Source organism: Argopecten irradians, chromosome 15 (genome assembly GCF_041381155.1).
Source record: "Argopecten irradians isolate NY chromosome 15, Ai_NY, whole genome shotgun sequence".
NCBI classification, from domain to species: Eukaryota; Metazoa; Mollusca; class Bivalvia; order Pectinida; family Pectinidae; genus Argopecten; species Argopecten irradians.
In genome coordinates this window covers 21550073-21563873 of record NC_091148.1, presented here as the reverse complement: position 1 = coordinate 21563873, position 13801 = coordinate 21550073, and the positions used below count along the sequence as shown (strand labels likewise).

The following is a 13801-nucleotide window of genomic DNA, read 5'->3' as shown; positions in this document are numbered from 1 at the left end:
TGAAATAATCTGAAAATCGATTCTTAACTGTATGTAGACCTACTGTGTATAGTTACTATGATTGCCTGCAAAATCAATACAATCATTATGCATTTCGGTGTTGTCTACTACAGGATATTGTATTGCAATTAATATTTTGAATTGTTTTACAGGAAATTGAACACATTAAACCGATATGGTATTTGACAATTTCAATTATATATATATATGTCTTAACAGCAAGGCTAGGAGGTAGAAGAAAGCTGCGGAGTATCCTCCGTCGGACCCATGGGATTTGTTGCGCACAAAGCCCTAATTAACCCCCCGCCCCCTCAGGAATAGCCACTGCTTTGGAATGGCCACTGCTTTGGAATGGCCACTGCTTTGCTTTGGAATGGCCACTGCTTTGGAATGGCCACTGCTTTGAATAGAACTGTTAATGGCGGTTCTTATAATTAATTTTTTTTTATGTACAACGAAATTCTGCATATCATCAGGTTCCGTTTGTAAACAATAAAGTACATGTGTACTAGAATTCTAAAATGAATCCCAATGTGGAAATTTGGATTTCTGCCAAGTTCGAAATGCGTAAGTTCGTATCTAATCCTTATTTCAATTTTGTACAGATAACATAAAATGAACTATCTATTTTATCATGCCTGAATAATTCGAACGTCATCTATTAACTTTTGTCTTCCGAATTGCAGTGAATAACTTTTTGTTCCTAACCAGAACAAAAATCACGGGTTAAATTTCACCTGACACCGGTTGAATATATATAACGCACTTGGCCGATATATGTAAAAACAAGCACGAACACCTGTATAGCGTCCATTCAGTAATTTTTCAACCATGGGGAAACAGATGAAATTGTTTTGGGGGTCTGGTAGTGGGCCCTGCGTGAGGGCAATGATTGCACTTTTTGAGAAAGGATTTACTGAAAGCGATGTGGATATGAAGCTAATAAGTTTTTCAGAAAAGCAACATAAAGGCGACGATGTTGTAGCACTGAATCCCAGAGGCCAGGTAAGTCAGACTCCTTATTATGTGATTATTTCAATATCATTTGGTTTTGCACCAAATAAGTATGTACAGTATATAGATAAATCCACACACAAAACAAAACAAAAAGAAAAAAAACATATACCCATGTATTTTAATTACCTGTCCAAATAAATATGGTTATTTGTAAGAGTTATCTCTCTTTGCGCATGATTATCAAACCACTAACTTGCGTATTATATGCAAACTATAGAGTATATACCTCAATATTGGTTAGTTTATGCAGGATAGTCCTGCATTTGAATAACATTCCTGTATTTGAAGGATAATTTTGTTACGCAAATGCGGGATTATGTGAAATGAAAATGGATAAAGTTGTTTTAATTATTTAAAAAAAGCGTCATAATTTTCAGATAGCCATATAACTGATTGAAGACTATGTTTTTGTGTATGAACTATTGAATTCTATCACTTTGTCATAAAGTGACAATAAAGGTGCTCACCATCGACTACAGTGTATATATAGTCATCAGAGAAATTTTTTAGTGCAAATGTCATGAATGATTGAGTTTTACATGTGTTATATTTTTACCCCTATAGTAAGCACGTACCCGGCCTACTATACCTTTCGGCCGGGTACGAAATGTGTCGTAGTGGAGCAGCGCCTCCGAAAATCACTCGGGCACAATTTTCTATACTTTGTTGTAGGTTTCCGATTAATTTATGCGTTATCAAGCATTTACATAATGTTGTTATCCTAAACAAACATAACTACCATTCTAAATATCTACCGTACCGCTCATATGACGTCAAATTCATAATTTGAAGACTTCCGGTATAAATTCTCTTCAGAAAGGCCTTCATATGTATATGTGAAAAATAATGTCTAGCTGAGAATTTGATATTTTATACGGTTCAGTTTTATTGTCTAGTAGGTAAGCGATATAAAACAAATAAGATAAAATGCATGCAAACGTTTTAATAATGGTTTGCATAACCATTGCTTTGCTCCATTAGCAGTAATAGGCACCAATTGTAGCTCTAAAGACGACATCATTATCTGTCTAAAAGTCTTTTGAGCTACAATATTGCAGCTAAGTAAGCAATAGAGATGATTTTGCTTGTTAATTTTTAAAAAATATTTAAATAATGAAATTTGTTTTCTTTTGAGTAATAATGTGGAAAGTTGTATTAGTGATGTTGTCATGTAAAAATTATAACGCCTTTTTGACGTAAAAGAACTATCAATTTCATTTCACAGAATCCTGCATATGGGTAATTAAATGACCCCTCAAATGCAGGACTGTTGAAAAATGCAGGACTATCCCGCTTATACGGGAGTGTCACCAAATTGTCACTATTTTTTTAATTTCATCGGGTTATGGACGAAATTTTGTTTGTGCAAACTGTGTGGATCGCCGTAGCGGATTCTCACAAAAGTTTGCAAACAAAATTTATTTCATAACCCGACGAAGTTAAAAATAGTTCCATCAATACTTATAATTAATTTTTCAGACTATTTGATAATATAAAATACGTTTAAACGTAGGATTCTTTTGATATTCCGATGAATTATTTTTTAGAAATCAATACGCAACATCGACGTCTCTATTGTGACGTTATGATAATGTCGGGTTTACGCGCCATTCTCGGAATTTTTCTTCATAGTATATGAAGAAAAAAGATCTGCCAATCAGAAAGTCGGACATAGTATGAAAACAAATAAAAACTGATTATTGCAATTTGAATGCAATTTCTATGATTTGTTTCGGTATCGAAAGAGTAATCAAGATCCGAGTGTTCCCCATGCTCGAACTTACATTTGTACTATACTTCCCGGCCGACACCATCATCCACATAGTGCTTGAATGCGTTAGCGCTACTCGGAAGATATGTAGATAGCTAACGCGCTCCACGGGATATGTAGATAGCTAACGTGCTCCACGGGATGTGTAGATAGCTAACGCACTCCACGGGATATGTAGATAGCTAATGCGCTCCACAGGATACGCAGATAGCTAACGCACTCCACGGGATATGTAGATAGCTAACTCACTCCACAGGATATGTAGATAGCTAACGCACTCCACGGGATATGTAGATAGCTAACGCACTCCACAGGATATGTAGATAGCTAACACACTCCACAGGATATGTAGATAGCTAATGCGCTCCACAGGATACGCAGATAGCTAACGCACTCCACGGGGTATGTAGATAGCTAACTCACTCCACAGGATATGTAGATAGCTAACGCACTCCACGGGATATGTAGATAGCTAACGCGCTCCACGGGATATGTAGATAGCTAACACACTCCACAGAATATGTAGATAGCTAACTCACTCCACAGGATATGTAGATAGCTAACTCACTCCACAGGATATGTAGATAGCTAACGCACTCCACGGGATATGTAGATAGCTAACGCGCTCCACGTGATATGTAGATAGCTAACACACTCCATGGGATATGTAAATAGCTAATGCGCTCCACGGGATATGTAGATAGCTAACGCACTCCACAGGATATGTAGATAGCTAACTCACTCCACAGGATATGTAGATATCTAACACACTCCACGGGTTAATAGATAGCTAACACACTCCATGGGATATGTAGATAGCTAACGCGCATCACGGGGTATGTAGATAGCTAACACACTCCACGGGATATGTAGATAGCTAACGCACTCCACGGGATATGTAGATAGCTAACGCACTCCATGGGATATGTAGATAGCTAACACACTCCATGGGATATGTAAATAGCTAATGCGCTCCACGGATTATGTAGATAGCTAACGCGCTCCACGGGATATGTAGATACTAACGCACTCCACGGATATGAAGACGCACTCCACGGGATATGTAGATAGCTAACGCGCTCCACAGGATATGTAGATAGCTAACGCGCTACTCGGGATATGTAGATAGCTAACGCACTCCACGGGATATGTAGATAGCTAACGCGCTCCACGGGATATGTAGATAGCTAACGCGCTCCACGGGATATGTAGATAGCTAACACACTCCACAGGATATGTAGATAGCTAACGCGCTCCACAGGATATGTAGATAGCTAACGCGCTCCACGGGATATGTAGATAGCTAACGCACTCCACGGGATATGTAGATAGCTAACGCGCTACTCGGGATATGTAGATAGCTAACGCACTCCACGGGATATGTAGATAGCTAACGCACTCCACGGGATATGTAGATAGCTAACGCGCTCCACGGGATATGTAGATAGCTAACGCGCTCCACGGGATATGTAGATAGCTAACGCACTCCACGGGATATGTAGATAGCTAACTCACTCCACAGGATATGTAGATAGCTAACGCGCTCCACGGGATATGTAGATAGCTAACGCACTCCACGGGATATGTAGATAGCTAACGCACTCCACGGGATATGTAGATAGCTAACGCGCTCCACGGATATAAAGATAGCTAACGCACTCCACGGGATATGTAGATAGCTAACACGCTCCACGGGATATGTAGATAGCTAACGCGCTCCACGGGATATGTAGATAGCTAACGCACTCCACGGGATATGTAGATAGCTAACTCACTCCACAGGATATGTAGATAGCTAACACACTCCACGGGATATGTAGATAGCTAACGCGCTCCACGGGATATGTAGATAGCTAACACACTCCACGGGATATGTAGATAGCTAACGCACTCCACGGGATATGTAGATAGCTAACACACTCCACGGGATATGTAGATAGCTAACGCGCTCCACGGGATATGTAGATAGCTAACGCGCTCCACGGGATATGTAGATAGCTAACGCGCTCCACGGGATATGTAGATAGCTAACGCACTCCACGGGATATGTAGATAGCTAACGCGCTCCACGGGATATGTAGATAGCTAACGCGCTCCACAGGATATGTAGATAGCTAACGCGCTACTCGGGATATGTAGATAGCTAACGCACTCCACGGGATATGTAGATAGCTAACGCGCTCCACGGGATATGTAGATAGCTAACGCGCTCCACAGGATATGTAGATAGCTAACGCGCTCCACGGGATATGTAGATAGCTAACGCACTCCACGGGATATGTAGATAGCTAACGCACTCCACGGGATATGTAGATAGCTAACGCGCTCCACGGGATATGTAGATAGCTAACGCACTCCACGGAATATGTAGATAGCTAACGCACTCAACGGGATATGTAGATAGCTAACGCGCTCCACGGAATATGAAGATAGCTAACGCACTCCACGGGATATGTAGATAGCTAACACGCTCCACGGGATATCTAGATAGCTAACGCGCTCCACGGGATATGAAGATAGCTAACGCACTCCACGGGATATGTAGATAGCAAACGCACTCCACGGGATATGTAGATAGCTAACTCACTCCACGGGATATGTAGATAGCTAACGCACTCCACGGGATATGTAGATAGCTAACGCGCTACTCGGGATATGTAGATAGCTAACGCGCTCCACGGGATATGTAGATAGCTAACGCGCTCCACAGGATATGTAGATAGCTAACGCGCTCCACGGGATATGTAGATAGCTAACGCACTCCACGGGATATGTAGATAGCTAACGCGCTCCACGGGATATGTAGATAGCTAACGCGCTCCACGGGATATGTAGATAGCTAACGCACTCCACGGGATATGTAGATAGCTAACGCACTCCACGGGATATGTAGATTGCTTCTGCTATTCATAGCCGCAATGAAAATAAGAAAATTACATTCAATCCATATATTTACATTACAATAATTTATGGAAATAAAAATTATTGAATGGGTTTTTATATTATATTTGAAATTATGTCATCCATACACGACGAGAAACGAGATTAATGGAACAGCTTTCGCCTTCCGGCCGACCTATTTTTGCAAATGACAGACGATAAACAAGAAATATAGTGAAAATGATATTTGATTGACTTATAACAGTAAAACATAGTTGATTCTATATCAAGAAACACATTAAAGATTTTACATCAAAATATTGTGGGGGACTATTTTCTATTGATATGAAACTGGCGCATTGTTTGAAATCACCTGATCGACGCACGAGAATCGTTGTATTCATAATGAATTCATAGTGTTTTCATAGGCAAATGTTTTTTTACGTCAGTTGATTGATTCATATAGTGACGAAACACTCAGAATGTAAATATACAAGCATGTCCATTGAGTTGCAACATTGCAGCTACATGGACTCCACTCACGACTTCTCATACCTTTCTGTTTACTTAACAAAATGTTGAACTTCAAATGTTACACCCAACTGTTTTATTTATACATAGGTACCAACGTTTAAAGATGGAGACACTATTGTAAACGAATCGATGGCGATCTGTTTGTACCTGGATGTAAGTTTTTTCCGTACACCGGATATTGGTATCCGCAAAGAAAGTGAGATTCGTTCACTATGTATGTCTGCTTTCAAAAATGTCATGTTTAAGTCTTTTTTCGTTATGGTTATTATATCGACATTTCTTTATTTCTAATTTCAATCATATGTACGATGCAAAAACTATATAGAATATATGTAAAGTACGCATCAGGTACTTTCCACAAACAGTGAATGAAAATATGAAATGTGTCTTTACATTAACAAACGTATCAGGTATTAATTTAATTTGACTAATTGAAAAACCGTTTTTTATTTGATGACCTTTTTGTTTTTAAATCTGACCCGATGTGAGAACTTTGCGGGTATTTGGTTGTTGTTGAGAATTTTAACATTCTCCGAATATCCAAAAGAATTACATAAATATTTTACTTTATAGATTTACGTTTCCTATACACAAAAAATGAAATTGATATTAATTTATGAACAAAGAACAAACCTTTGCTTAGACGTACGCTCAAAGCACCAAAGTGATCATGATTCTTGTTCTGTCTAGAGACTCTCACATCTCACATTAATGTTTGTGTTCATGCGTAGAATTTTCTTACAATTCATTTGTTTGAAAAAGTTTGTAATCTAGCATGGTAAACGTATTTTCATTGTAGAAAGCGTACCCCAATCAGGGCACCAAACTGTTACCCGACGACCCTGCACAGTTCGCTAAGGTTATACAGACAGCAATTGAGGTAAATACACTGAGATGTTTTTCTTTGGTGATTTTAAAGTTATATTCTGAAGCAGTAAAACTATGTTTTTTACTGCTTCAGAAATTATATTTGCTGTAATTTTCATTCTCATCAATTTCCACCAAAAGCTACCAATGAAAAGATTTTTAGAATCTAAATACTTACAATGCAATATCTTTGCATGATATGATTCTTAATTGCCATTTACATGACAAGGTTAGATGTGCACAAATAAGCGCTCTTTGCTTATGCTATAAACACTTGTTAACATAATAGCATGTTAATGTGGTGACAGAAATATGTACCAAGAGTATTGACTTGCTAAACTGAAATGCACATTTTTGTTGCTTATTTTGCCAAAATTTACAAGCAACGCGACAATATACAACTCATTAGTAACACAGTCTGAATATTAGCAACTTATTTATGTTCAAGTATGCCAAAGAATTGATATATAGACATACAAATTATTACTAGTTAAACACGTTAAGACCCATATGTTTCTCAGTCTGTTCCACGCCAGGGACATGTGTATTGAATAATTGTTTTGATGCCTATGAAACAGTCCAGTTCCCCACTCTCTACAGTATAATAATTGTTTTGATACCTATGTAACAGTCCAGTTCCTAGCACGAGATACTCCGGCCCTGACACCAGACTTAAACATTATCACAGATAGATGTCTGGTTTAGGGCCAGAGCGCACTACTATATCAAAACGTAGAATAAACCGACAACGTTTGGTATCGGGCCACCTCATCTCTAATAATGTATCAAATTAATGTAATCTAGTTTCTAAATGTCTAATTTTATCCCTAAATCAGCCCTACTTCTTCTTACTTTGTCCCTTAATTAGCCCTTATTTTATGCCAACAAGTACTGAACAGTCTAAAATGGATACCGTAAATTGTGATTTTTTTAATGTGGTCATATTTATTTGGTGTTTGATACTAAAGCGCCAAAAATTGACAGCGTATTTATTTGTTTAAGATATGTGACCATTTGCTTTCTTACAGGCTAATGAAAACCTGCAAATGAAGCTTCTGTTGAAGTGTATATATTTTGTCTGGATGACTCCAGTTGACAAGAGAAATGGGGTAAGTCGTCCTTTGTCAGTGGCCACCAACATTCGTCACCGACTACTGAAAATATCGTCGGTGATCAACAAACACTTTAAAGATGGTTTTCCGGGTAACTCTTTAAACGCCCACTACCTTTCCGAAACAAAAAAAAATGAAAGTTTCGTAAAAACAATAATAATATAGGAAAATGTATATTGATGGCCTGTGATAAGGTTACAATACCAAATTAATGCTAGATAACCTTCATAATCTTTGTTCATAGTGAAGATGCATTTCGCGGTTTTGCCGTCTAGTGCACTGATAGTCAACAACGACAGTTAGTTTGTTTACAGTACATGTATGTTACACTTTGGTTTAGGACATCACGATAGTTCGTTTACAGTACATGTACGTTACACTTTGGTTTAGGTCATCACGATACATAGTTGTTTTGTTTACAGTACATGTATGTTACACTTTGGTTTAGGTCATCACGATAGTTAGTTTGTTTACAGTACAGTACAGTATGTTACACTTTGGTTTAGGTCATCACGATAGTTTTGTTTACATACATGTATGTTACACTTTGGTTTAGGTCATCACGATACTTAGTTTGTTTACAGTACATGTATGTTACACTTTGGTTTAGGTCATCACGATAGTTAGTTTGTTTACAGTACATGTATGTTACACTTTGGTTTAGGTCATCACGTTAGTTTGTTTTTACAGTGTATGTTACACTTTGGTTTAGGTCATCACGATAGTTTGTTTACAGTACATGTATGTTACACTTTGGTTTAGGTCATCACGATAGTTTGTTTACAGTACATGTATGTTACACTTTGGTTTAGGTCATCACGATAGTTTGTTTACAGTACATGTATGTTACACTTTGGTTTAGGTCATCACGATAGTTTGTTTACAGTACATGTATGTTACACTTTGGTTTAGGTCATCACGATAGTTTTGTTTACAGTACATGTATGTTACACTTTGGTTTAGGTCATCACGATAGTAGTTTGTTTACAGTACATGTATGTTACACTTTGGTTTAGGTCATCACGATAGTTTGTTTGTTCAGTACATGTATGTTACACTTTGGTTTAGGTCATCACGATAGTTTGTTTACAGTACATGTATGTTACACTTTGGTTTAGGTCATCACGATAGTAGTTTGTTTACAGTACATGTATGTTACACTTTGGTTTAGGTCATCACGATAGTTAGTTTGTTTACAGTACATGTATGTTACACTTTGGGTCATTAGTTTTTTACAGTACATGTATTTACACTTTGGTTTAGGTCATCACGATAGTTTGTTTTCAGTACATGTATGTTACACTTTGGTTTAGGTCATCACGATAGTTTGTTTACAGTACATGTATGTTACACTTTGGTTTAGGTCATCACGATAGTTTGTTTACAGTACATGTATGTTACACTTTGGTTTAGGTCATCACGATAGTTTTTGTTTACAGTACATGTATGTTACACTTTGGTTTAGGTCATCACGATAGTTAGTTTGTTTACAGTACATGTATGTTACACTTTGGTTTAGGTCATCACGATAGTTTGTTTACAGTACATGTATGTTACACTTTGGTTTAGGTCATCACGATAGTTTGTTTACAGTACATGTATGTTACACTTTGGTTTAGGTCATCACGATAGTTTGTTTACAGTACATGTATGTTACACTTTGGTTTAGGTCATCACGATAGTTAGTTTGTTTACAGTACATGTATGTTACACTTTGGTTTAGGTCATCACGATAGTTTGTTTACAGTACATGTATGTTACACTTTGGTTTAGGTCATCACGATAGTTTGTTTACAGTACATGTATGTTACACTTTGGTTTAGGTCACACGATAGTTAGTTTGTTTACAGTACATTATTTCTTGGTTAGTCATCAGTTACACTTTGGTTTAGGTCATCACGATAGTTTTGTTTACAGTACATGTATGTTACACTTTGGTTTAGGTCATCACGATAGTTAGTTTGTTTACAGTACATGTATGTTACACTTTGGTTTAGGTCATCACGATAGTTTGTTTACAGTACATGTATGTTACACTTTGGTTTAGGTCATCACGATAGTTAGTTTGTTTACAGTACATGTATGTTACACTTTGGTTTAGGTCATCACGATAGTTAGTTTGTTTACAGTACATGTATGTTACACTTTGGTTTAGGTCATCACGATAGTTAGTTTTTTACAGTACATGTATGTTACACTTTGGTTTAGGTCATCACGATAGTTAGTTTGTTTACAGTACATGTATGTTACACTTTGGTTTAGGTCATCACGATAGTTAGTTTGTTTACAGTACATGTATGTTACAACTTTGGTTTAGGTCATCACGATAGTTAGTTTGTTTACAGTACATGTATGTTACACTTTGGTTTAGGTCATCACGATAGTTTGTTTACAGTACATGTACGTTACACTTTGGTTTAGGTCATCACGATAGTTAGTTTGTTTACAGTACATGTATGTTACACTTTGGTTTAGGTCATCACGATAGTTAGTTTGTTTACAGTACATGTATGTTACACTTTGGTTTAGGTCATCACGATAGTTTGTTTACAGTACATGTATGTTACACTTTGGTTTAGGTCATCACGATAGTTTGTTTACAGTACATGTATGTTACACTTTGGTTTAGGTCATCACGATAGTTTGTTTACAGTACATGTATGTTACACTTTGGTTTAGGTCATCACGATAGTTAGTTTGTTTACAGTACATGTATGTTACACTTTGGTTTAGGTCATCACGATAGTTTGTTTACAGTACATGTATGTTACACTTTGGTTTAGGTCATCATGATAGTTTGTTTACAGTACATGTATGTTACACTTTGGTTTAGGTCATCACGATAGTTTGTTTACAGTACATGTATGTTACACTTTGGTTTAGGTCATCACGATAGTTAATTTGTTTACAGTACATGTACGTTACACTTTGGTTTAGGTCATCACGATAGTTTGTTTACAGTACATGTATGTTACACTTTGGTTTAGGTCATCACGATAGTTTAGTTTTACAGTACATGTATGTTACACTTTGGTTTAGGTCATCACGATAGTTTTGTTTACAGTACATGTATGTTACACTTTGGTTTAGGTCATCACGATAGTTTGTTTACAGTACATGTATGTTACACTTTGGTTTAGGTCATCACGATATTTGTTTACAGTACATGTATGTTACACTTTGGTTTAGGTCATCACGATAGTTTGTTTACAGTACATGTATATTTACACTTTGGTTTAGGTCATCACGATAGTTTGTTTACAGTACATGTATGTTACACTTTGGTTTAGGTCATCACGATAGTTAATTTGTTTACAGTACATGTACGTTACACTTTGGTTTAGGTCATCAGATACTAAGTTTGTTTACAGTACATGTACGTTACACTTTGGTTTAGGTCATCACGATAGTTAGTTTATCTACAGTACATGTATGGTACTCTTCGATTTTCAGGATGAATACGAGAAAAAACTTAAGGAAGCACATGACGAAGCCAGAACAGAAATGGGTCGATGGGAGAAGAAACTAAAAGAGGTAACGGACGGCAAGATTCGAACACTACTTAACCTACGATTTGTTCTGATACAGAAAAACACTTCTGACATTATTGTAAAATACCCAGTACGGTATACCAAACGTATTAATATCTACACAGCTTTAAAGATTTGTCAGGGACTGAGAAACTGTTAAGAGTAACTTTATTGATACATGTTTTCATTAAAGTAACTTTACCCAAAACTATATATCTGCAAGATTATTCATACTCAAAATAAGTCTTCAATATTTTATTTACCAACAAAAGTTACCAAAATTTTTAGAATTACATTAGTATGCATCCGTTTTCGTTTTTGTTTGAAGAACCTAAAATTAGATATTTACACAAACAAAGATTCCAAGTTGTGATACACAGCTTTTATAGTGATCTTAGTAATTAAAAAAATTAATAGGTTGTCATCAATACATACATGAAGCATAAACATCAAACTATTACATTGCGTAGAATGTGTTGTTGCAAATGCATATAAAGCATCATGCATAATTTGTATGAACATTTTGATAATTTCCAAAGCTTAATTCATCAAAATGTTACTAAAGAAGATACATGTCATATTTTTCGCCCAGTTATGACACATATTACTTTAAAAAATCATGAAATTTTTGACTTGAAGTAATTAACATTTTGTTTGAAATCTTCCTTGCACGTTTTTTTCCAGTCCGGTGGCGAATATATCTGCGGAAAAGATTTCACTCTGGCTGACATTGTACTATTCAGCTATGTTGTATCCGCAAAAAGGTTCGGCAGCACACTCGACAATTATCCATCGCTCAAGGTCTACTGCGAAAAACTGTCACAACGAAAGAGCGTTCAGGCTGCATGGCCGCCGCACTGGAAGGAATCAGAACTGGAACCAGAGAAACAGCTCCTAAAGACAATTTGAGGCAGTGATCGGTGCCTAAAGGAACTCTGAGGCAGTGATTGGTGCCTAAAGGGACTTTGAGGCAGTGATCGGTGCCTAAAGGGACTTTGAGGCAGTGATTGGTGCCTAAAGGGACTTTGAGGCAGTGATTGGTGCCTAAAGGAACTCTGAGGCAGTGATTGGTGCCTAAAGGGACTTTGAGGCAGTGATTGGTGCCTAAAGGAACTCTGAGGCAGTGATCGGTGCCTAAAGCGACTTTGAGGCAGTGATCGGTGCCTAAAGGAACTCTGAGGCAGTGATTGGTGCCTAAAGGAACTCTGATGCAGTGATTGGTGCCTAAAGGGACTTTGAGGCAGTGATCGGTGCCTAAAGGAACTCTGAGGCAGTGATTGGTGCCTAAAGGGACTTTGAGGCAGTGATTGGTGCCTAAAGGGACTTTGAGGCAGTGATTGGCGCGTTTTTCTCTCTTTTGCTCGATGTGTGTTTTTCTTCGTCTGCGAGCCATAATATAAACGGACAAAATAATCCACTTATTCTTCATGATATATTAACACACTTTCCTTCAATTATATATGATAATAAAATATTATGTCCCGAAAAATGTTTTGTGATGATACTACAGTGATATAAATCAGTTTATGTTTAAAGATGCTCCACCGCCGACAGAGTATAAATGGTATTCATGATTTGAACAATAATGGGTGTTTAATCGTGTATATATATATGTCTAATTAACACAAAAAATATAATAAGATAATTTATTTTGCCTCTGGTGCATGCGCAATCAGTATTCCATATAGGATATAGCGACACGGAATTTTTTCGGAATGCAATTAATCATATGTTTTTAACTTAAAGTAAAATTAGAAGCTCAAACTTTTCAATGGTGGTAATGATGTAAAGTAAGTAACTTTTGTAAAATGAAGAAAAATACTAAATAGTCTGTTCCTGTTTTGATAGTAAAAAAATCCCATTTATCAGCGGTGGAGCATCTTAAAATATCATTCATGGGCAATTTAGAATACCCGAAAATAAATAGACTCCAAAACGATAAAAACTATACAGGATCATCATTGCAAATTTCTAAATTAGATCATCTAAAATAATGGCTATGCGTCAAACCGTGTAATTAGGTTGCAATGAAAACAGAGGTTTAGGAATTATATCCGGGCAAGACATACATTTATACATAGACAATTGAT

At 36.9% G+C, this 13801-nt stretch overlaps 1 protein-coding gene across 1 annotated transcript; it reads left to right on the top strand.

The window, feature by feature from the left end:
- The first annotated feature begins 754 nt into the window (after positions 1-754).
- On the top strand, positions 755-13200 carry LOC138309851 (glutathione S-transferase A-like). The gene is made up of 6 exons (XM_069251093.1): positions 755-1005; positions 6290-6355; positions 7002-7082; positions 8098-8178; positions 11635-11715; positions 12396-13200. Exons 1-6 carry the CDS (start codon positions 832-834, stop codon positions 12618-12620), a joined length of 708 nt encoding a protein of 235 aa, XP_069107194.1. The 5' UTR covers positions 755-831; the 3' UTR covers positions 12621-13200.
- Positions 13201-13801: the final 601 nt, after the last annotated feature.